The 25,809-nt window shown below is 40.5% G+C and overlaps 1 protein-coding gene across 2 annotated transcripts in view; it reads left to right on the forward strand.

Annotated features, from left to right (window-relative positions):
• The window catches only part of SLC2A12 (solute carrier family 2 member 12), a 29,779-nt gene extending 6,467 nt beyond the window's left edge, over positions 1-23,312 (forward strand). The window contains exons 2-5 of one of the 2 annotated variants that reach the window (XM_062570888.1): positions 951-2,273; positions 18,217-18,339; positions 21,030-21,162; positions 23,027-23,312. In XM_062570888.1, the coding sequence (XP_062426872.1) occupies positions 951-2,273; positions 18,217-18,339; positions 21,030-21,162; positions 23,027-23,123 (1,676 nt within the window). In that variant the 3' untranslated portion in view covers positions 23,124-23,312. The remainder of the gene's footprint in view (positions 1-950; positions 2,274-18,216; positions 18,340-21,029; positions 21,163-23,026) is intronic. The other variant, XM_062570889.1, reaches the window with a different exon arrangement.
• The last annotated feature ends 2,497 nt before the right edge of the window (positions 23,313-25,809 follow it).

Genomic DNA, 25,809 nt, shown 5'->3' on the forward strand with positions numbered 1-25,809 from the left:
GTTAGCAGAGTATGATCCGTTAAATCTATCTTGCAATAATAAACAATGATTGTAGTTGTATAAAATAAGTTTATTTTAAAGTGGACATTCAAAGGCATATAATTTCCACTTGGTTTATATTTTCACCATCTGTTTTTTATTCCTGACATTATGGCCATTGTAAACTATGTAGGATATCTGATTTTCATATTCCAAAGAATCTGAGATTAGTGATGAGCAAAGTCATGAGTCATTCAAAGAGTTCATGAATTTGTACCTCAAAGACTGATTTCCCTAGAACATCCAGGCTATCTTGATCAGCCTGAAGGTCAGTGGATGGCACAGGTTTCTGTATGGCAAAGACACACCACTGGCACCAGCAGCCTTCATGGTATCCTCAGGGGAAGCAAAGGAGATGATAAATCATGAGGGAAAATTACATTATTACTTAATCAAGTCAGAGTTGAAGCAATTTGGCTGGAAAATTAATGCTTTCCTTGCCAATGGTATACTAGTTGGGTGAACAAGAGCTGGTGGCCTGGACAGTTTACTCTTTTCCATGACCCCTCAGTTCAGCACATGAAAAATACTGAAAATGTCCCAAGGCAAAAATTGCTTTCTTACCAAAAAGGTTGCATTGTCAATGATGCCTGCAAGGACATTTTTGAGGCAGAAGATTTACTTGATTAGGGACTGATCAAAATCATATTGACTACTGTTAGATCAGGAGCCTAGAAGCATTACAGTTAATGAGGAAATTATAAGAATTACAAATTATATATATATATTTACTTTCAAAATTTTTTTATGTGGCCACTTCTTATGAGTTCATAGGCAATTATCTGCTTTTCTTAGAAGTTAAAATAAGCTTTTTAGGGCTCATATATCAAATAAACTTCATATTAATTACCAGAATGTTGCAAAAACCACAGTTTTGATTGTTTTTTTTTTCTCTCTTTCTCTGTTTTCAGGCTGTGGAACATTTACTTTTCTGTCATCTGTGATTGCTGCTATAAGTGGACTTCTGATGGGTTATGAGTTGGGACTTATCTCTGGAGCTCTTCTTCAGATGAGCAGCATGTTAGCTCTCTCTTGCAAACAACAAGAAGTAATTGTAAGTTCCCTTCTTTTTGGGGCCTTATTTGCATCCCTCACTGGTGGATTCCTGATAGACCGATTTGGAAGGAGATTTGCTATTATTATTGCATCTTCTTTACTTGTTTTGGGTAGTCTGATCTTACTGCCCTATGAATCGTATGGAATACTTATTGTGGGACGGATTGCCATAGGTATTTCCATATCATTATCATCAATTGCTACATGTGTATATATTGCTGAGATCGCCCCACAGCACAGAAGAGGCCTCCTTGTTTCTTTAAATGAACTCATGATTGTGATAGGCATTCTTTTTGCCTATATTTCAAACTATGCATTTGCCAGTGTATCTCATGGCTGGAAGTATATGTTTGGCCTTGTGATTCCATTAGGTGCCTTGCAAGCTATTGCCATGTATTTCCTTCCTCCAAGTCCTCGATTTCTGGTTATGAAAAATAATGATGAAGCTGCAAGAAAAGTACTGGAGAGGCTGCGGGAAACTTCAGATGCTAACAAAGAACTTACTGTGATCAAGTCTTCCTTGAAAGATGAACATCAGTATAGTTTCCTGGACCTTTTTCGCTCAAAAAACAACATGAGGGCACGAATGTTGGTAGGACTTATGCTAGTGTTTTTTGTGCAAACAACAGGACAACCCAACATTTTATTTTATGCATCTACTATTTTGAAGTCAGTTGGGTTCCAAAGCAATGAAGCTGCTAGCTTGGCTTCTACAGGAGTTGGAGTGGTTAAAGTGGTTAGCACAGTCCCACCCATAGTTTTTGTTGATCAGGTTGGAAGTAAAACATTTCTATGCATTGGTTCTTCTGTTATGGCAGTATCATTGGTCACCATGGGGTTAGTGAACCGTAATATAAACGTGAATTTCACCAATGTCTGTAAAAGCCAGTCTCTGGAGGATTCCTTTCTTCGTAGACCAGCAAACCTGAGCAATCTTACCAATGAGAGTCTCAAGGGCCTCTTTGCTAGTATGGCTTCACGGGAAAGAATATCATTCAATATGCAGAAAAAAATTGGCATCGCTGAGACAGGAGAACAGAACAGAACTGCTCTGACAGGGAGCAAAAGCACTACAGGATCTCACATGGAAAGCGAAGAAGTTCCTGTTGTCCTGAAATGGCTCTCACTGGCCAGCTTGCTTGCTTATGTTGCTGCATTTTCCATAGGTCTTGGACCAAGTAAGTGTTTCTTTTTTCCTTCATGATTTAGTAACTCTTTGTAACAATTTATTTACAAGTGAATTACAGGCTGACATGAGATGTCCCACTTGGTATTGGTAATTCTCTATCCAGGCAAAGCAGTGTTTTCCACTAATATCACAGCATCACAGAATGGTTATGATTGGAAGGGACCTCTGGAGATCATCTAGTCCAACTTCCCTGCTCAAGCACGGAAGCATGTTAGGAAGGATCACGTCCAGGTGGGTTCTGAATATCTCCAGAGAAAAAGATGCCACAGCCTCTCTGGGCAACTTGTTCCAGCTCTGTCACTCTCACAGTAAAGAAGTTATTTCTTACATTCAAGTGGAACCTCCTGTGTTTCACTTTGTGCCCGTTGCCTCTCATCCTATCACTTGTTACCACTGAAAGGAGTCTGGCTCTATCCCCTTGACATCCTTCCTTAAGGTATTTGTAGACATTGACGTTGATAACATCTCTTCTCCAGGCTAAACAGGCCCTGGTCTTGTTACAGAAAGGCCTGATATGTACTGTTTAGGAAGAGGTCCTGCCCATTGAGGTCAATGTCCTCATTCCCCTTGAAAACTTTCACCTTCAGTGAAATTAAGAATCAGTGTGAGCTTTGTACAGCAAAATTATGTGACCTCAGGCTCTCTTTCCTCTTCATATTCTATTGTGGCCTTACATTAGAAAGGTTAAGATATATATGCATTTGCTGTTGCTAGCTCATAAACCCAAGGTAATGATGAGTTCTAGACCTCTCTATGGTATAGCACCCTCAACTCCATGAAATGTCAGCATGTCTGAGTTCAGTTGAGGATCCAGCCTTCTGACCATATAATAGTCTTCAGATATAGCTAAGAAATTCAAGGCATCATAGTTCATGAGCAAACTTTAGTATCATTGTTACTACTGATAATGAATAGTACAAATGGCAGAATACAAATGGAGTCACTGTACAATCAATAAGGTGCTATCCCAGCTACCGTCCTTCTTCAGGATCCCCAGTCTCTCCAGAGGAGAATATTTCTGACATTCACAGGCAGTAGGAATCAATTTTTTTCCCCTTCCTTTCTGCTTGTTCTGTTTTTTTTTTTTTTAATAGTACTTGTATATTTTTTCACCTTCAAAAGATTGATTTTTAAGTCACACGGCAAAAGACACATATATAGAGTCCATCACTTATTAACAGACTTTATATGCTTTTATGCCCTGGCTCAAACTTGCCTTGCAAACACAATGTACTCCTGCTGCTGTATAATGACAAAAAGCTTGTCACAAGAATAAAACCTAACAATTGCACTAGCAGTAACTCCCCAGCAGTATTTATTTATTTTAAACATTACTCACTAGGAGAGCTGTGTGAGATAAACATGCATTGCCAGGGCAGCAAATCTGATAACGTTATTGCAGCATTATTCCCTTCCTTGCAAATCTTCCTGGGGCTGGATTCTGCTCTCAGTGACATAGCTGCAAAAGCAAGGGTGCATCCCTGAAAAGAATATATTACTTGAGCTTTCCTGTGTGTTCCAAGGGCACGTGTTCAGGTTTGGACTCTTGTTGAAAGCTGCTTTCCTGTGAAGTGGCTATAAATAGGTTCCTTGTCATCTGGGGTGGCATGATATAATGCTAATGATAATGATGTTCACTTTGTTGTAGGCTGCAGGAAATGTGGTGCCTTTGCCATGTTAATCTGACAAGTCTTAGACTCCCATGCCTACTTTCTGACCTCTTTCTTGACAGAGAGCACAGAGGTTCTAGATGAGCAAACGGGAGGGAACAGGCACCATCTCAGCTCCAGCATGCTGGAATCACTGATGACACAGACACAGTGAGGGAGGAAAGTGGATTTAAACTGAAGGATGCATCTGTGTAGCAAGTTAAGAACAGGTTTTACAAGAGAGAAACAGATGACTCGAAGTGCAAATAAGCATTTGCAGGATACTTCTGTACCTTTAAAAATTCAGTGTTCAGTTAAAACTGACAGTGTGTAGAAAATGCAAAGATAAGAGAGTCAAGGAATTACTGGAATCTGCAAATGATCTAATGTAATTACATAGCCTGTTTGGAACGGGAGGTTATGGTTTGTGTTTCATATCTAACCTTCAACATTTTCTGCTTGAAGTCCAAAGCCTTGAATATATATTAAAAGCCTAGATTTCTTATCCTTTGTGGGCCTTTCTTATTGTAAAGAATAAATCAAACACTTTCAGTTATATGAAATAAGTAGTCTGTAGATATTTATTTTATTCACCTTCTAAAGCTGGTCTGAGGTCTGGAGCAGACCACTGGCCACTAGCTATTCTACAAAGGGAACAAGGCATCAAGGCTGCAGCATAAACTCCAGCACAGGCTGGCTGGTTCAGCCAGACGATGCCCCGGGTAGCCCAGGTGCAGATGCACAACAATCCCACAACACCACTATATTTTCAATGCAAAAGCCTCAGACTCTGCAGTATGTCGTCCTGCTCTGCTGGCTGAGGTGAAGGAGGTGCTGGGGGCACGTCTGTTCATAATCTATAGACCAAAGCAGGCTCTTTTAGACACAGAGCAGAAAGTTTCCTGCTCTTTCCCTCACCTTGCTAGGCCATTTCTGTAAAAAATTCAATGTAGCTTTATTTTGAATCCATGCTACATGACATTAGGTGGGGATAAAGGAGAACATATGTAAGCACCAAATGGCACACTCTTCATAGGGCAGATCATAAAACCTAGGCTGTATCATCTTTTTTACATACTTTTTTCATGTATTTTCCTTCCTTTTCTGAGATAGTTGAAGAGCTAGTTGCAGGCCAGACTTGCATAGCAGACTTTTGTAAATGTCAGAGTTTTTCATGGCTTCTCCTTTGTTCTCAAATTATTTGAAATAACTGGATTTTTTAATGAATTGAACATACACTAAATATATTTATTGTCATCTAATTTATCAAAGCACTCAGGCAGCACAGTGATGAGCCCTTGATAAAAATAGGCAGTGAAAGATAAAAGCCATTTTTGCATTATAAAAGAATTCACAGACTAGCAAGCATCTGCTTAATCTCTTTCTTTGATTCTAGAGTGTTCTGTTTTTATATCACCAACCCTTAGGCAAGATAAGAGGAGTGTGTCTGCTGCTCTGTTTTGGATTAATTATGTTCGATGAAATGCAATCCAACTGTTTGTTCACACTCAGTTGCACACAATTACTAGGATGTTTTATAGGTGCAACAAGTCGGTGTTGCATCACACCTCAGAACAGCACAGACTGTCTCCCTAGGGGTGTTTACAAAGGTGTTTCAACGCAGTTATTACTCGGCACTTGTCTTTGTCTTGAGTTACCCTTGTCTGTATATCAGAAAGGTCAAATGAGGATGAACTGCTCTCAGCAGGGAAAAGATACTTGCAAAGCCTGTAAGAAATATCGATCTGGCTGTACTGTGAAAAGTGCAAGGGGGACTCTTGATTGATTTCAGAGAATGTCTGCAAGGAAATGCAGTCCCCTGTGGTCAGGCATACGAACCAGCTAAGTGCAGAAAGGGGGATATGGGAAATCTGAGCCTCACAGGAATGATGTTACACCTTGCACAGGGTGCACTGACCACAGATTAATAACATGAGTGCAGTGCAGAGGTAGATCACCAACTCATCAACAAAGCTAAAAGCTAAGTGTGACCCTGGAAATGAATTAAATATGAAGAAAACACAGAAATTCTTCTAGTCACAGCAGGTCTAGATATGACTACTTATTAAATGACACAGAATTCACTGAAATAGTTGCAGAGCAGCTCATTTGTGAGATGTTATGTTTAAATCATTTGGGGAGGCAAAATATAGAGGTCCTTTCTTACAAAGAACTATCTTCTCCATCACTGGTCATCACTGTTTGGTGCAACATATAGAGATTTAGGAAATATAGGAAAGCCAGACTTCTGGAGTATCAGACTTATTTTCCAAAACAAGGCTGCAAATTTGGAATTCTTTGAGCTGGATGTAGCATGTGCAAGACAGTTCTCCAGGTAAAAAGCTGTAGGGCAACTTCAGCCTGCCTGAAACAGCACGAGTGCCCAAAACCCTGGTGCTTTTCTCACCCACTTGACAAACAAAATTCATTTAAGGTATAGGATGGCACTTGTTTACTAAAGACCTGATTCTCTGCCCTGATCTGCTCCATATGCACCATTTAAATCTAAATTACACATAGTTTTGAGCACCTTTCCTGCATATTTTTCTATACACAGCCTGAATGAGGAGGTCTTTGAAAACGTAACCTCATGCCTTTGACACAGGGTTATCTCAGCAATGGGTCAATGAAAGAGAGACTGTAGAACCATGAATAACAGTACAGAAATGCACTGTGGTCTGGAGTCAATCTTCTCCATCTGATAAAGTCAGAGTGGCTCCAAGTCCTGGGCAGAGAAGCAAGTTGTTTTAGCTCAGTGCAGACCCAATGGAGACCTTGTTTCCCAGATCTGAATTTGTTATAACAGGTATAAGGAACTGAGGCAAACAGGACTTAGGCATTACCTGGGGAGTTCTGCACGCAGATCGGGGAAGGAGCGGATCCATGCATATCACAGGGATGTTTTGTTGTGGAGTGGGGAATGCTTTTGTGGAGAGGTAGATGCTGACTGTCTGCATTTGGGTTGTGCGTATGGCACTGATGCCTTGCTCAGAAGAGCTCCTCCTGCTGTGTCAGTTCTTAACAGGTTTCTCTGTAATTGCAAAAGCTTTTAAGTAGGTGACCGTATATTGGGGACAGTAGAGAAGATGGAAGAAGGATCATGTTCAAAATGAAAATTCAAAGGTTCTCATGAAAAGTGAAAACTATGAACATAGTGAGGGAGATAAGTCCCTCATTTAATTCAACAATCTTCTTCTTATGAAATCTCATGTCATCTGCACATGTATATATTTAAGTATTTTATTGGATTATGCAAGCCTAAATGCTGACTTCTAACATTCTCCTAAAGTCCATAGAATTACACTGGAGACAAATGTAGTCCACTGGACTTTGTTTCTGTGACTCCCATACTATATGACTACCTGAGTTAAAGCATGACTCATTAGCATGGATAAATGGACAAGTCTTTCTGTGCATTTTGAGGTCCTCAGTACTCTCCTCAGTCATTAAATGCACCTGTAACAAAAAACAGAAGAACCGGTTTCACATATGACACTGAAAAGCCCAGGGATCACAGAGGTCCTACCTCATGCTACACTTATGATCCAGATTACACACAACTATTTTTTTCTCTGCAACAAACTGCTTTTGCATGTAATCTTGGCCACCAAATGCCCTACTAGAAACAAGAAAATACTGTGGAAAAGAGAACTGTTAAGATGGAAATTCTATTTCAGAAAATGCCAATAACTCTCAGCAGATTTAGTTGGTTGTTCCTGTGTTTTTAGAATATTGTAAACCATATAGACTTGTACTAACCTGGAAAACACTGGTAGAAGATAGGAGCATTTAGAATTCACATCAATATCTTTGGCATTGGAGCTATATTTCAGAGCATTCACATCAATATCTTTGACATTAGAGCAATACTTCAGGCTTTTACAAATCTTGTGGTTATTGGGTTAATTTATAGTGCATATACATTTGATATTAACAGGCATTCATGGTCAGCATTGACTTCTATGATATTTGTTTGCAATATTTTATTTTTGAGCTTCTACATTTTGCAGAGTGGTTGTACTATGGCCTTAAATTTTACAGAAATGAGCAGCATCAATTTTACATTGTTTTGTGGTTTCCTTTGAATAAGATAGCGTGTGGGGGGATTAAATCAAGTGATGAAAAAGAAACAAATATTTAAATGTATTATTGGATCTGATCCAGAATAATAAACCTGGAAAATATGTGTCTTTCACTAAGGATCAGTACAGAAAGTCCTATTGTAAAAAAATTTTAAATGATCTTGGATTCTGTATTTTAAGACAAGTTTTCTAGAATGGTTCATTTGTCCTGAATCATCTCTTAATGCGTGCATACATGTAGTTTGAATATGATACTCCCAGTGTTTATCATCTAGTTCATTATTCACGTGCTATTCAAACAGTGCCTCATATGGCCTTTATTTCACATTGTGTCCATACCAAGCTGTGGTAGAAAGAAAAGACATGCCAAAATGAAAATTAAAGCTTAGACCTTGAATTGATCACTCTTTCTAATGCCTTGCCCCAGGCAATATTTATCTGAAGGCCCTTGTTAACACATAAGTATACAAGCAATCAGTTTACCTTTTCACACAATGATTGACAGAAGTTAAGTAAAAGCCTGTTTAAGATATTTTTGGACAGTTGAATGCTGAATTATAGGTTCTTCAAATTACCAGCAAGATAGGTTAATCTTACCTAACCTGATAGAACCTACAAGTTGGGAGGATTTTTTAAATGTGAAAAATGTCATAAAGAGGAAAAAATATTCCTCAGTACTGAGACAGGTCAATGTCATTAAGAGTTTCTACATAATTAGTTTAGGGCTCTATTTTGCAAGCAGCAGAGTAGCCTTATTCAACCCAAAGACTGTGTGTACTGAAGCGCACAATGAAATCTGGGAAGTTTTCCACTGACTTCTGTGTTCCTAAAATACTTTTAAGTACAAGAGTGATGAAATGACTTGGTAGTTCAGGCCAAGTGCTTTATCTTTTTAAAGGCAGAGCCCTCAGTACCATGAAAAGAGGGAGTGTGTAGCGAGAGGCACCTCTGTGGCCCGCACTGTACTGCTACGTCACCCTGGTGCCAGCAGTTCTGCCAGCGGTTGCTGAGCACAAAACTTGGCCCTGAGAGAACACACTTGAAACGATAGAAGATTGACTGCCTTTTGGCATACTACCCTAGACTAAAAGAGTGATTTAATTCAATATTTTGATCTTGGTGCTCTGAATTATATAAATAAGTCTCTCCTAATGTTTGTATTTTAATGAACATATTGACACAAACATACTGTTTGACTTAAGAGGAATGACTCCTGTGCTTAAATTTAGACACAGCTTTAAAGCAGTTGGTTCATTCTGGTTAGTTAATAGCTGCTGGCCAAAGTGAAGCATTTTAACTCCAGATCCACTTTATAAAAAATTTACATAATGAACATTGCTGTGATACTAATTAGTAATTGAATCTAATTTGTTTTTGTTCCACAAGGACATTATCTTTAGTAAAGTTGTGCACTGTCAAGTGAATCAAGCATATCATCTTGTATGTACCATCTGGTTGTCGTTCATCAACTATATTTGCCCTTCTTACATTGTAGGCCAAGTGTTACATTTAAGTATTCGGTAAATAATAGTGTCCTTTGATAATCATATCAAAGATAAAGAAAGATTTTACACTGGTTTCCCTTGACCACGTTCTTGCAGAAGAGATCATCACTGTGACACTGAAATCTGTTTATAGGGTACATGTCAAGGATATAAGTTTATAGCATATATGTCAAACATCATAAAATCCAGTTTTCTTAGGGAGCAAGGGAGGAAATCCTTTAGAGGCAGTTTGCTCTTGGGTCAGCTTTGTGAAAAAGCTAGAACTCTTTAGTAGGACCTCAAATGCAAAGCCAGTGTTTTATTTCTCTTGTAAAGAACATCAAGCCAAAACACATTATTTTGTTAAAAGAGAGAGAGAGGGAGAGAGAGAGGGAGAGAGAGGGAGGGAGGGAGGGAGATACCTGCGTGGTAAACATGTGAAATCATGTAAACTTACTGGCACTACGGAGGAAGATGGAAACTGGCAGCCTGAGCAGACAGGATGGTGTAACAGATAAACCACTGCGTTAGAATTAGGAGACTTCTTTTTCCCTAGGCCACGGAGTTTCTGTGTCACAAATCTGTATTTTGCAAGAGGAAAGGCTTAAATTGACCCTGGTTGTTGTGTCCCAACAGCACACCTTTCTGTTGCACAGCTCCCTCAGGGCCTGACATTGCCCCTTGGATACTGGAAGAGCAGGTTCGTTTACCTCACCCAGCCGCGTAATTTCTCCTCTCCATACTTTCAGGAGTGAAATAAGTGGTAAACTGAACAAGTTCAAGAGCAACTTCCTTAAGAATTAGAGCCCCTGGTTTCTGCAGCCATTCCTCTACAAATGCCTTAGAGGATTATCCTGGATTCAATATTTGAAACAAACGAACACCTACAAATAGGAATATACATTTCAGGTTTTAATTAGAACAGCCTTTTTTGGATGACAGTATGTGATTCGTTATAATCAGGTACATTTTCCCTCGAAAGCTTGTTTTCATTTTTCTTTCCTTTTCTTCTTTTTCCTTTTGCTTGCCATGCAAACTGTTCTGTGTTGATGAGACACTATGAGTGTCTATATAACAAAGGATGAGAGAGAGAGTGCCTGTGAAATCAAGTTGCGAACAGAATTGTCATTTCATATATCAGTGTAAAGCAATTTCTGTTATGGGATTCAAAAAGAGATGCAGATTATTACATATCTGCCTATTGTAAAGCTTTGATGCATCCTACTGGTATCTTTGCTGCTGAGAACACTGAAGGCATTGGGAAAAATGGGTCTGAAATTGGATTAACTAACACAATCTTATCATTACTAGATCCTTATAGATCAACCAGTTTTTGCCCAGTGATCATTCAGATGGGAACCACAGTTTATAAGAATATGTTGAACTGCTTACATGAGACAGGAAAATCCATACTAGGCGTTACAGTTTTTTTCAGGCTCATGGAGACAAAAGTTAGAATATTAAATAAAAACACAAGTTAAAATGTAGGTTTAAATGCAGGGTCACTGTGGTGAGAATGAGCTTAGAAGAGGAAGGATGGCTAGGGAAAAACAGAGGTGAAGTATATCTCACCACACTCCTCCTCAAGTGGCCCAGAAGACAAGTGGCCCACCACCAAGCTGGTGGGCTGGTCCCATAGTCCATTCCCCCAACCCCCCCTATTGTTTTAATGTGAAGGGGAGGAGATGCTAGAGAACTGAAAATTCCACATTCCACTAAAAAAGGTTCCTTAAAAAAGGTATATGTGAGTGTTCAGCCTGTCTTTTGGATAGCAATGCAAATAATTTGAACACTAGGCAGCTATTTTTATCTACTACAATACAGCTTCAGAGAGAAAAGAACGATATCCCACTTGTTTTACATGTGTAATTTCAATGGTTCATCCTAAAAGACTAATCATTAGAAATATAAATATAGTATACCAGAACGGGAGAAGAAAAAAGAATTTCGGATTAGCTTTGCCAGATCACCACTCTTTGGTTCATCAGTCCTGATATCTTATAACCAGTAGTCATCAAAGCTACTCAGTCAGAGAGAAGCTGCAATCAAACCTTTTTCAAACATCTAGAAAGCTTTAGAAAACACACTGTTTTCACCTGCAGAAATCAGAATATAGCCAGAGGCATAAGATTAGCTGAGACCTCTCTTGACTTCCTTATCTGTTAGCAGTAAAATTGTTCCACTCCCTTTCATGTGCCCATGGAGGGTTGGACTTAGCTTTTGACAGACAAACAGTCTGCTGGCCAGTTACGTGCTCTCCAAAGTAATGCATCCTTTCATTGCCTCCTTATTTGCCAGCAAATTTTAGTCCGTTATTCTTGCATCACGCCTCTATTACCTGATCTGGAATAGGACAAACTCCTTCCAGCTCTTGTCTTCTTTCCAGTCTAAACATTCCTCAGTTTTGCAAGCCCCAGAAAACCTCCAACCGTCTTTGCTGTGCTTCATCAAAGCTGCTGCAAAAGCATTTGCAGAGGTCATGTTCTGTGGGTGGCTACACTGCCAAAACACCATCGGGAGAGATGTTAAACTCCCTGTACAGCCTGCAGGGATGTTTGTCCACAAAATATTTTCTCTTTCCTTCTGAGAAGAGTTATAAAAATCGTTGCCTGCAGGAACTGAAGAAAATAAAGAAAGACTAGGTACTGATAGAAATAATCCATGTTAATATGAGGCAGTAGCTCCTTGATTCTGCTTTGGAGCTGAGTTGTGGGAAGGAGCCCTATCTTCCACCCTGCAAAAGCAATTTACATCATAGCGGGAAAAGGCACTTCTTCCAGCGTGAGGCTCCCTCCCTCCAGTGGCCCCTGGAGGAGCTGGGCCCAGCTTGGGCTCTCTTTGCTGTTTACCATCTGCCCAGATTTCATGGACCCTGACCTGCTGACTCCGCTGCTTGGGTGATTCCCTAATCCAGTTCAATCACAGTGAGCTACCTTAAAAAATTTTCACAGTTTGCTCATTTGGATCATTTTGACTGAAATAGGGCAGGGAGTGATCACAGACCCCCTCCTCCAGTAGATAAAGAAAGGTGGGAAACTCAGCAGCAAGGCCGAGGTGAGTGACGGGATGTGGTGTCAGGGCAGCAGCCTCTTTATGTGGTGCAATGTCATCCCAGTATCCGACTGTCCATGCTGGGAGCAGTGTGGGGCAGTGCTGGTGTGTTACAGCAGAAAATTCTCGTTCAGTTCCAGCACCGTGTGCACTCACAGGCAGGAATCTCATCCCTGTGCACACTGCAAGGGCTTGGGCCAATGACCTCTACGAGAACACTGGTTAAAATCTGCACTGCAAGGCAAACTACATCTGAAGCTAGCCTTCTTGGAGAAGCAGTTGGTCATCTAGCTATTTGTGTTAATACTCAGTAGAGCCAGAAAACAGATAAATAAAAGACCTATTGGCTTTCATAAGCCTGGAAAAAAGTTTGCTTTCAGCAAACCTAGTCATTGGCCATGTCCTTTCACTTCCTTCCTCCCTCAGCAGCTTGCCTGCATCCTTTCTTGACTTTGTTAATTTGCTACATGTTCTTAGATGTTCTGCCTGCATTACTTGTGGGATAATCCCTTCCCTATCTTCGGTCAGGTTTCTCGTTGCTAACAACTCAGTCTGCTCCTTTCAAAGTCTTACATACTTGTGCCTACTTCTGTCCTAAGCTGTAAGTACACTTAATCTCTTTCTACAGCTTATACCTCAGAAACTCTGAATTCTTTCAAATGTTCCAATTGCTACTCCCTAAATCTCACCATAAAGAACTTGATCTCACACAATACAGGTATAGGAAAGGAAAAAATGCTAAGCAGCAAATGCATACCAAAGGAATCTAATATTTCATTAATGAGAGCTGCTGTGCAGCTTCCAATTTACTTTTGCCTCCTGGCAGGAATAAGGTCAAAACAAAGACATTCTTCATTCATGTACGTTGCTTCAATGTTGAGTTCACAGTATTTCTCAGATGTTCCCATTTTCTGCTTCTCTGATCTAAGTCTGTATCTTTTTTTTTTCTTTTTCTTTTTAACTGCATAGTTGAATAAAGGAAGAAGTCACACAAGGTTCTGAGGCATCTCTTTGCTAACAGCCTGAATATAAAGCTCCTTAAAATTTCCACATTGGCTCATACAGAAGGGCCACACAATCAATCTATTACCTTGTTGCCAAGAACAGTCAATAGCAGATCCTCAATACATAAGAAAAGGCACATGCAGAATGCACAATATGTCCTTCTGGCTATCTGTGGTTTAGGGACTTCAAAAAAAACATTAGGGGTTTATCTCTGCTATTGTATTTAATAGCCCTTGATGGATCTTCTTCCATGTATATAGAGAAATAATATTTCAACATCCAGCACTTAATCATTTTTAACTGGCTAACATTTTCCACATCTGAAGCATCTTGTGAAAGCGAGCTCCATAATTAAAGTATGCGTTCCCTGACAAAGCACATCCTCCTGCTTCCCCTGAAGTTAGCTGTGCCTGGTAACTTTAGTTGAATTCTTTTTGTTTGTATCCTACAAAAAGCAATGAAAAAACCTGCTCTATTCACTGTCACAATGTTATAGGCTTCAACTCTTGTTTTCCCTAGCCATATATTTTCTAAGCTCAAGAGCCCTAATTCGTTTAATTGCTCCATGCAGAGAACCCCTTCCATACCTTCCTTCATCCAGTTCTGAGAGGGGACCAACCTACAGTCATGGGGGAGTGATGTGCACACATAGGGTGTAGGAACACTTTCTGTCTTCCTTGGTGCTCCTTTCCCAATAATTACCAAGCCTCTGTTTGCTCCACGACCATTGCCTTGCATGAGCTGATCTGTCTCTGAACTGTCCACAAAGGAGTCATCCCCTGAGTCATGATGGCATTCGGGTGCGGGGGCTGAGGGTCGGTTTTCCCCATATGTGGTACTTAGCCTTTATTAATAATGAATTTTGTGTGTCATCTTATCGAAGTACTCCGAGATTCTTTTGCAACTCTTTGCGATCCTTTTTCATTGTTATTACCTTGAATAATTTAATATCATCAGTAAATTTTGTATCTCCATTCACCTCCCTTTCCTGAATCATCTGGCAGTATTCTGAGCAAATGTAGTTATCCTTCCCCTGTGAAAACTGGCCTTATACTTTTGTTTCCTTATAATGCAGTTAGAAATAGTCTGTCAGGATTTGTCTCCCATAAACACAGGCTCTTTTGGAAAACGCTTAAACTCTTTCAGAGTGAACATTGAGGTAAATAGCATACCCATATTTTTCTCCTACAGCCTGCATTACTGAAGTACTGCCCCACACACAGGCTGGTAGAAGCTCCTGCTTCTGGCATGTTATGTTTTTAGCATAAGAGAATTTTCAAAATAATTGCCTTCCTGGTTATGATTTAACAAAAAACTTTTCAGGATTTATCCTGTATTTTCTTTGTTTGGACACAGCACACAGCTTTTTTGGAATGGATTTTTCTGTTTATAATAGCTTGTTATTATAATTAATTGTTTAACTTAATTGTTTAACTGTGCTGAGCTTTTTCTATTTATTTGGTTGTATATATATTTTAAGTCTCCAATCAGGTAAGTTACACATTCTCCATATCCTTTCTAGAACATTTTCCCTTATAACAAGCATCCTTATTTTAATGTTCTCCTTTTGAAGCTATATGTTACTATGGTAGAACCTTAGCACTTCCATTTCTACAAGAATATTGAGTTTGAAATGTTATAACCAATATAACAGAGTGTCTTTGTGTATTTTGGTCAAGTGAATGACTGTGTATCCGAACCCTCTGTTCTTCCTATTTGGGTAAAGAATTTTGGCACATCGGCTGAAGTGAGTACCACACAAAGGGACTGTGGTACTTACTGAAGCATTTAAGTATTCTTATCCAATGTGATATTTCATTTGAATTAAATTCTACATCTGTATATGCAGTGGGTGTCTTTTTCTCTAGATTTTACCATAATAAAATATTCAACTGTACATTCATTCTTAACCATGGTCTACATACTACTCACTACATGTCAGCAAAAGTGAGGCTCTTTTAGCCTCATTTCTTTTGATACGGGGTAGAACCCCGTTACTGGCTTTCCAAGAGAAAGCCACATCTCCTCTGAGCCTACAGCAGCTGCTGCTTTTTGGCAAAGATACAGATAGTAAAAACAATCCCAGAGAGCTGCTAAAAGCAAAGAATTGATCATTATCACTGCTTCAGCTCAGGGAAAGGGATAAACTGCAGTAAGTGTCATATTTCTGCAACTGCTATTTCTCCATGGGGGAGAGGCGGGAGAACAAAATTATCCACTGCTTTCCAATGAAGTAGAGGTCAAGGGTATATCAAAGGAAGCAGCTACCACTAGCAAATACGAAGAACAGATCTGGTACATTGGATGGATCTTTCTGAACTAAAATAATTGGTTGAAATAATAGCAATTAAGCACTACTGTGGCTGATGCAGATGCTCAAGTACTTTGGTTTCTGAACAGAAAAACAGAATGTCTTATACTTCCAAACAAATTGTATTTAGCCTAAAAGAGCCTATCTGTCCTCATAAAAGTGCATGGTACTGGAGCTGCTGCAGTATCACTCATGTTACCTGTGGCATAAGCAGTCTCCCAGTGCTCATAATACTAACCTGGCTCAAGGCTTGCCCAGTACATCAGAGCTGCCATGTCGGTGAACAGGACATGATCCATCTAGTTCAATGCCTCCATGAGCAGCCACTGACAATTGCTTGAATGTAAGAAAAATCTCAGCTAAGCAAATGCAGAACAAAGTGCCCAGAGAGAAAGTGCACTCCTAATCCTGTCATCACAGGTTGGTTTATGCCATGCAAAAGCGGGTTTGAATTCTTTCAAACTTTATTTTAATCCTATCTAATGTGTCTATAAATATTCTCTTTGCCGATCTTCACATACAATCATTTTCCAGTCCTGCTCAGCTTCTGACTGTAATGCCATCCTATGAGGATGTATTCCATAGGCAGTTTAGGGACTGCTAAGAAGAGTTTCTTTGTGTCTCACTCACTTCTCTTGCTTCGCATTTTTGGCTAGCGCTTCCTGTTGTGACATGTTATATCATCTATGACTAACAATATGTATTTCAACAGGCCTGATGCTGAAGAGGGACAAAATACAATAATAAGATTCCCATGCATTGCCAAGGCCTGGTTTCACTCAGGAGCAACACTAGCTGGCCTGATGTTGAAAAATATCTGCTTTAAAAGCCAGTAATCTTTTATTTTCTTTTTTTTCCCATGTGTAGAGAGCTCAGGGAACATGTCTGAAGCGTTTATTTAGAACAAAGTTTGTCTTGTCAGCAGTGGATATATTAAACTTTGTTGTGATCCAGGTCAGCAAAAAAAGGTGTCTCTACAGCTGTTGTTAGATATGCTTGTTGTATTATAACTGTGTGCCATTTGACTATGTGTAACTGTATTATGCTGTTATGCGTTATGGTCTTGATTGTTTTTCCTACTTCTGGAATAAGGTCACCACTTTACTAGGTCACTCACAGTGTGGAAGTAAGGCTCGGTATATTTTTTTTAATTAAAAAAGAGGCAGCGGAGGGGGGGAGGGAATATCTGTGTCAGCTCCAAAATATCACTAAATTTGAATCTGTGGTACTTGCTTGAGTCTTCTCTGTTAACACAAGATTCAGTTGATTTTTCCTTTTTTCAGTTAGTCCTTTATACTCTCCTTCCACACAGCATTTTTTTCTTTTACATCTTTGCTAGTACCGTGTTAAACAGGAGCCTTAAAAATGTCTGAAGTGTGTGATACACACTCAGACTCACAGTATTCTATTTTTAAAATGTAACTTTATGACTGTACAATGCAAATGTCCTGAGAAAACTCCTATCTGTTATTTTGCAGAAACTACATCACATAGGATCAACCTTAGTATGGGCATGTCCAAGGATTTGAAGACACACTTCATCCACATGTAACAATTGTGTTGGTCTTTCGCTAACTCATGACCTCTCCATAAGTTAGAGCAACCTTGCACTAATGCCTAACAAAAGGAATTTTTTTAACATCAAGGAATTGCCATAGCCCAGGAATGTAGAGTCTTTTATTTGCTTTTACTGTTAAGGTGGTAACCCCACCAGGTCTACATGACTGAATTTTTTATTGTGAACTAGAAACAACAGCCTTTAGATCACTTGTACTGTGGTGTGGTATGAAGCAGCCAAAGATCAGGACCTCTGTCTTCATTTATACTTCAGCAATCTAATTGTCTGTAGCAGAGAGCTGGAAAGGCAAACCTGCTTCAGTCTGGCAGGCTGATTTATAAGGTGGCATAAACACATAGAGCTGCTCTGAAACTAAAGATTACTTTGGTTTGCTGCCTCAGTTCCATTAGTGTTATGTCACTTGAGAGTTATTTAGTCAGAGCTCCCTTTCATACACAGATGTGCTGTCAAAGCTCACTTCCCTGTGGCCTTTCATATTTCTACGGTTACGTGTGCACTGCAAGACCCAGCTCGTGGCTCTGCTCTGCAGTGCCACCCACGCTCTCACCAGCGGAGCAGCTAGCCAGAACAGGACATCCCAGTCTGCTGCCCGCTGCAGCACACAGCTATAGGATAGCACAGGTTATCCTCCCAGGCTTGGGACTACAGGTACTTCACATCCCTGAAAAACACTTTATTCTTTCAAATTGCTTCCTCTGAATTTATGGATTTATGGCAAGGAAAGCTGTGCTGTCAAAGATAACATCTTTTATTTTTTTTCTTCCATTTCAGTGTCTTGGCTAGTATTGAGTGAAATTTTCCCTGGTGGGATCAGAGGACGGGCCATGGCTTTGACCTCTAGCATGAACTGGGGTATTAATCTTCTCATCTCCTTGACATTTTTGACTGTAACTGGTAAGCCTTCTCTGTGACACTCCAAGTTGATGTTCTCCTAGTGGGCATAACAAATCTTTCAACAGAAATACTATTGCTAGAACTTCGTGCATCATGCCCCAGGAGCTAAATTCAGAGGTCTGTTTAGGTGCTGTTTGGTTTTGTAACTTTAATGTATCCTCTGGATCCTTCTTATGCTAGTAATTTTGACTGTCCTGTGGGCCCTACAACAACACATCTGTAAACAGCACACAGTAAGCGTAGCAGAGGAGACTGAGGATGTGGGCTTATCATCATTTTATATGAAGTGCCCTGCTGTTTAAGGTAGCAGCTCCACTTTCCCTGCACCACTGGCTGGGAATCTCTTCTCCCTTTTTGAATGGACATGGTGTTGTCAGCCAGATTAGGGAACGGCTCTGGCTGAAAACTACTCTGTGTACAACTTTTTTGTTCAGCTCACCATGCAACTGTGTAAGTGCTAATACTGGCACCACAGAAAAAGAAGAGAGTGTGCGTAGCTGCATGTGGGACACTTTTCGGTGGCAGCCCACAAAGACACCGGCTGAAGCTAGTTGTGCAGCTACAGCATCACAGCATTGCTCTATCAGAACAGCTGGTAGATCAGCTCTGTAGGCTGTGAATCTGCCTTTCAAAAATACTGTTTTTTTAATGAGTTATAAATGCATAGTATTTAGGCTTTAGTCTCCCTCTGAAGTCAGTGAAGTTCTGCTTTAGATCAGATGGCAGCTTTTCTGATCATTTTTTACCTAAGAAAAATAACATCACATTAAAATCATTCAATTGAATAGGAAGGTCCCGACTTTGAGAAACTTTGATTTAGAAAAACATGAATTTGCAATGTAAAAATTTTTCATGTTTTAATATCACAAAGTAGATTACCACATAACTAATTGTAATGCAATGATAAACAAGGGAAGAGACTAATTATCAACATTGAAATGCATTGATTGGAAATAAGTTTTTCTAATTTTATTTCACAAGAAGCTTTGCAAATTTTAATTTTTAGTATTATTTGGAAGAAAATATGCACTGTTGATCAAAATCTAAGGAGGAACAGAATTTCCAGGTTTCCCTTAACTCTACATTACTCTCCAACAGAGGCAGAGACAGGCAAGCGATTGAAAGCAGACCCACAAAGAGTTCAGAGGTGGATTTCATCCTGTTAGATGTATTTTGAGATGGGTTATTTAAAATGAAGGTGACCTATGACTAAAATGTTTCACACTGGCATTTCCCCCTTTTTTCTTTTTCTTTTTTCTTTCTTTTTCTTCTTGCTTTTTCTTCTTGCTTTTGCTTCTTTTTCTTTTTTTCTTTCTCTATTTCTCTTTTCCTTCTTTAAGAAGAAACATTGATTAAATATTGATTAAAAGGAAGAGAAGGGTATCAAGCCAAATCCTTTGTGTCTACACTAGCACTTTAATTAGATCAAGCCTCCTCTTCAGAAACAAGTCTTCCAGTTGTCCTGACTTACTGCACCTGGGTTTGCATCATAGAGCAGTTCCAAACTGCACAAACGTTTGGACAAAACCAATCATCCTCCCTGTGCACAGTGAATACTCCCCAGCTGCGAAAATTTGTTCAAGTCCTTGAACTAGAATAGAACTTGTCCTAAGGAAATACCCCCTGAAGCAGACAGTGTGGACATCAGGCTTTTAGCATCAACTGTTTCAGCTTGTAGATCCTCTCCTAACGTGCAGTATTGCTTGTTAATGCATGTATATCCATTATTTTCTTCTTGGCTACAATAAATCTAAATCCACAGTAACTCTGTTGGTTTAGCTGGATCTAATCTGGATTTATGCAAGTGTAACTACAAGCAAATATGAGTTCCTAGTCTTCAGCAGAAAGGCTTAATTTGAAATTCTGTCTTCAAATAAGTATATGCTGATCTCACTGAAGCCAGTACGACCTGTACTTAGGTATCTGATGTAGAAGATCCTGGCTGAAATAGCAGCTTCAGCTGCAATTTTTAGCTCATGACACAATTGGCAAATGTCTCAACTGGCTGGTTCAGATTTAGCAAAGAAGGCTATAGGATTGCAGTAGCCTGTCAGTTTTGTGCATAACCCATCCTCAGACACATGCTGTGGCTGTAGTGTGTCTCCCTTCAGCCTGGGGACATCATCTGTCCCTGGACTGCAGTATCAAAAGAAAAATAATTATTGGATGGACCCCTTAGGACTTAACTCTTAAATCCTTTTCTTGGACAGAACCCCTGGCTTGCCGTGGAAATGCTGGGAACTGACAGGCTGAAAGGATTAACTGGAGACAACTAGAACAATGTAAAAAAAAATGCTTTTTTTCCCTCTCTGTATGAAAGAATTTGCAACAAAACCAGACACGGGTGGAATTTTGAGGAGCTTGTGGCTCCCTGTGCCTTTGCATAAACCTGTAACAATGGTTACTCACTGTTTTCATCCAAAGTGACACCAAACATAATACATCAATAGGCTTATGCTAAACAGGCCAAAATGGACTCCTCAGTTTTCTTTCATAAGGACTACTAGAAAAAGCAAAAGCACCCTTCTTTTTCAAATTATAGCTAGGCACAAATAAGAGAGCTGAGAATAATAGCCTAACTAACTTCTCTCTGATTGCTCCTGTGCACTAGAGACTGTACTTATAAAATATACCAACATAAAAATTATTGTAATGCTTGAAAATAATAAATATGTTTTCTTCTTTTGTAGACCTTATTGGCTTGTCCTGGATGTGTTTCATTTACACAATAATGAGTCTAGCATCCCTGGCTTTTGTTATTGTGTTTATACCAGAGACAAAAGGCTGCTCTTTGGAGCAAATATCCATGGAACTAGCTAAACAGTAAGTACTGAACATGACTGCATCCCAGTGGTGCCAGAGGTGCAAAACCTTTTAATGCCATATACAAAGAAATGTCTTTCTTTTTCCTGAAAGAATGAGACTCTCTTAAGGCTTCAGCCTGCAAGTGCGGATGTTGGCGGCCAAGCAAACATTAAGCTGGTACGATAGTGGTTTTCTTCCATCAGCTTTACTGTGATGAGTATCAGTAGCCAGACCTGGCTGCCCATGCACTTGGCTGATTTGAGTTCCTGGAGAGGAGGCAGAGCACACAAGTGACCTGAGCTTGCATGTCTAGGGCCCTGTCTGCATTGGCCAGCATGCAGGAAGAGGGCGAAAGAGATCTGTCTCAAATGTTTCAAGGTTTTATGCAAATTTTTCTAATTCTTTTAGACTGGGATTTCTAGTAGGTTTCCTGAGTCTTGTGTGGCTCTGTAGGAGATCATATCCAAAAAAGGTTCTTCCAGTATATGTTTTGTATCTACATCACATTCAATAAATAGAGTGTAACAGCAGTGAGAGAGACAGATATATATGCTGGTGATGGGAATGGCTCCAACCTTTTTTCCTTTAATATGACTCATTCTGACTGTTCTTGTGTGACTTGACTCCATCTGTCTTTTCCGCACCCTCAGAAGCAGGGCGGTCCTTGGAATTACATATCTTCAATAGAAGTAGAACATCAGTTTGGAGAATAAAATTAAACAGTTCTCTGGTACATGCCATGTACTCACAACCTCCAAATGCAGGTGTCATTGCCATAAATTAACTGGTAATTTTTATTAACAATGTGCTACTGCCTCCTTCCTTTTCAGTTGTTTCTGGCCATAAAAATACAGAAAAGACTGTACTCTACCGAAAGTAGGCCTGGTGTGTAAAACATGGGACTCTTCTGATATGTGCAAGGAGCACACTGCACCAGCTTTTTGCTCTCTTGAATTGCTCTCAGAAGTGTTTAGCATAATGAATAAAAAGGAAGAAGAAACCACAGAGAGAATAATCCAGTGACCAAATTTTCCTGGGGCTCAAGGGCGACAGCAGGGCTACACTGCCGTAAGTGGGCATGCTGCTGGCAGCTGCTGCTCAGCAGCATCCCGTGATTATTCAGCAAATCCTAACTTCAGCAGGCAAATGCAGCCTCTTTCACTCCGTCCCTACCTGGCAACAAGACAAATTGCACCTGGTGAAGCAGCCTTGAAGATGCAGGGAGAAATACTCGGACTGAAAAATAAGACACACATTTTTTGATAGTGAAGCTAATTAGCTTGAAACAGCCTACTGTGATGGGTCACTGTGTATTTGGAATTTTTAGATTATTATAGAAGATTTTTCTAAAGGGTGTGCTACAACTCTGCCAGCCTTGAAGGAGTTTGTTTATGAGGTAGGAAAAAGTAATTTTTTCCACTGCAGAAAGCCTGCAGTTAATTCTGCTGCAGGAACAGATGATTGCTGCACTTTCTGCCCTGGAGGTCTCCGATCTCCCTGGCAGCACAACGGGGTGATTACTGCTTAATAGGCTGAGAAATGTGGATTTCTGATGAAGCCTAAAGCTGGCTCTTCCTTTCCTTCCTCATCTTGAAAAAATAAAAGCAATGTACAAAGCCAAAGCATGGTTGCAGTGAGCTAAAGAATCTGAAACCAGGACAGTGCCATGGACGGGGAAAGCTGTGGGCAAATCTGCCATCTCGTGGGGAAAGGGGGAAGAAGGATGCAGGCAGGGGCAGGCATGCACCTCGAGCCACCCTGGGAACAGGCTGGTTTTAGTCTTCACTTCTCCAAACTGTGCAACTGTACTGCCAGCTCTGTATCTAGTGGGAAAAACACTCCACCCAGTGTATTAAACGGTGATCGTTTTCTTCTCCTTCAGGAAATATGTGAAGACCTCCTTGTGCTGGGTGAACCAGCGCAGAGAGAAATTGGTGCCAGTGGAACCTCCCCAGAAGGAGAAAGACCAGTTCTACTAAAGCCAAGGGCGGTCAAGGCAGCCTTCGCCAATGGACTGATACAAAAAAAGCGTACAACGATGCTCACACTATGATGGGACACTCACTACCTTTATTATACACAAGATATTCCCCCTATCATTCTTTAGTAGAACTTCTTTAAGGGACAGTTTATGGCCAACATTAAACATTGTTGTAGTTTATAACTTATTAGAACAGTAGGCTCAGTCTGTTTTTAGCCAGAATCTCTCAGCGCCTCTGAATTTACTCACCTCTTAAAACAGGAGGTGAATGGAAACTGGAATTTTTTGCAGAATTCTAGTTACCCATATTCAAGACAAGAGTTCTTACTAGGACAGGTGCAAAAAACTACTGGGATGCCAAGGAGAATGAAAAGCCTGTCTCTTATCAGGAAAAGAGGTTTGTTTCACCTAGCAGAAAAGGGGCTGAAGGGATTAACAGCTCTCTGTTAAGATATTAGGGAAATAAAGATCATAAAGAAAAAACAGACAACTACGGAAGATACAGGTTGATGTTAGTTCAGAACAACTGGATATGAACTGTTTAGGAACGAATTTAGGCTTGAGCTTAACAAGACTTTGACATAGTCTTATTAGAACTTGAATAGTTATAACACAGAGCACATTCAGTTTATAAAAACAGATTTTACATGTGGTTTCCTGAGATGGCACGGGCCAGTGACCTAGATTATACTCCTAAGATATCGGTCAAATTTTTTAATGTGGGAACAGTCATATCATCAACTATTTTAGACTGAGGGGAGCCCTACAGAAGAGGAGATAAGATTTCTTCTGCTTCCCAGTCCAGCAAAGTTGGAAGCTGGAGCAACCAGAGTTGACTCCAAAATCATTTTATTTTTCAACATACGCACATTAGACTTTGACCTCTTGGATTCAGAAAGAATTGTGTGATACAAGACAGCACAAAGGAATTTCTGAAGCAGTAATCACTGCAAGTCATAACCTATGTAACTCTAAGTGACTCTGGTTATTGCTTAGCAAATGCATCCCAAATACTTAACAAACCCCTGTAAAGGGTTATCTATACCATTCCCTAAAAAGTACTTAGTCTGTTTTTTCTAAAAGATGAATACCTTTTGGTAATAGTGTTCAACAGATAAATATTTTCTAGATGATAAATGACCAAAGAACCTACAAAACTCTTTAAAAGCTTGCTGACAGTCTCAGCAGCCAAACAACAGTAATTGTTCCAGCATTTAATTGAGAAAGCAAGAATGACGCTCTCAGCTAGCATGCAGATACTACTTTGAACAAGACACATGATCCTACTTTATTTGCTGTCTTGAAGCATTAAAACCACCTGTGTCCAGGACTAAAGGAAGAGGAACTTACTCAAAGTTTTCACTAAATCAGATCAGTCCTGATCAAATCCTAAAACTGTCACACTTCTAGATGCTGACATTGTAAAATTTGAAAGAGAACATTATTCATAAGATGAGTTTATGTTCAAAATCTGAGAACTTAGTGAGGCTAAGGACATGATTTACCAGAAGTCACTGGAAATTTAGCTACCTCAGAATCATAAAATCATAGAATCAGTAAGGTTGGAAGGGACCTCTGGAGATCATCTAGTCCAACCACCCTGCTCAGCAGGGTCACCTAGAGCATGGTAGACAGGGTTGCATCCAGGCGGGCCTTGAAAATCTCCAGGGAAGGAGACTCTACCACCTCCTTGGGCAACCTGGTCCAGTGCTCCGTCACTCTCACAGGGAAGAAATTCCCCCTCACGGTCAGGCAGAACTTCCTGTGGTTCAGTTTCTGCCCATTGCCTCTTGCCCTGTCATATGAGACAATGGAAAAGAGTTTGTCCCCGTCCTCTTGACACCCTCCCTTCAGGTACTTGTACACATTGATAAGATCCCCCCCCCCCCCCCCTCAGGCTTCTCTTCCCCAGACTAAACAGGCCCAGCTCTCGCAGACGTTCCTCACAGGGCGGGTGCTCCAGCCCTCTGATCATCTTTGTAGCTCTACACTGGACTCTCGCCAGTAGCTCCATGTCTCTCTTGTACCGGGGAGCCCAGAACTGGACACAGGACTCAAGATGAGGCCTCCCCAGGGCTGAGTAGAGGGGCAGGATCACTTCCCTCGACCTGCTGGCAACACTCTTCCTAATGCACCCCAGGAGACCATTGGCCTTCCTGGCCACAAGGGCACATTGCTGGCTCATGGTCAGCTTGTCATCCACCAGCACTCCCAGGTCCTTCTCTGCACAGCTGCTCTCCAGAAGGTCAGCCCCCAGCTTGTACTGGTGCCTAGAGTTATTTCTCCCTAGGTGCAGGGCTCTGCACTTGCCCTTGTTGAACCTCATGAGCTTCCTCTCTGCCCAACTCTCCAGCCTGTCCAGGTCTCTCTGTATGGCAGCACAGCCCTCAGGTGTGTCAGCCACTCCTCACAGCTTGGGATCATCAGCAAACTTGCTGAGGCAGCACTCTGACCCCTCATCCAGGTCATTGATGAAGAAGTTGAACAGGATGGGACCCAGTCCTGAGCCCTGGGGAATGCCACTAGCCACAGGCCCCCAACTAGACTCCACACCACTGATGACGACCCTCTGAGCACCTTTCAGCCACTGCTCAATCCACCTCACTGTCCACTCGTCTAACCCACACTTCCTGAGCTTCTCTAGGAGGATGTTATGGGAGACAGCATCAAAAGCCTTGCTGAAG

Source organism: Rhea pennata, chromosome 3 (genome assembly GCF_028389875.1).
Source record: "Rhea pennata isolate bPtePen1 chromosome 3, bPtePen1.pri, whole genome shotgun sequence".
Classification (NCBI taxonomy): domain Eukaryota; kingdom Metazoa; phylum Chordata; class Aves; order Rheiformes; family Rheidae; genus Rhea; species Rhea pennata.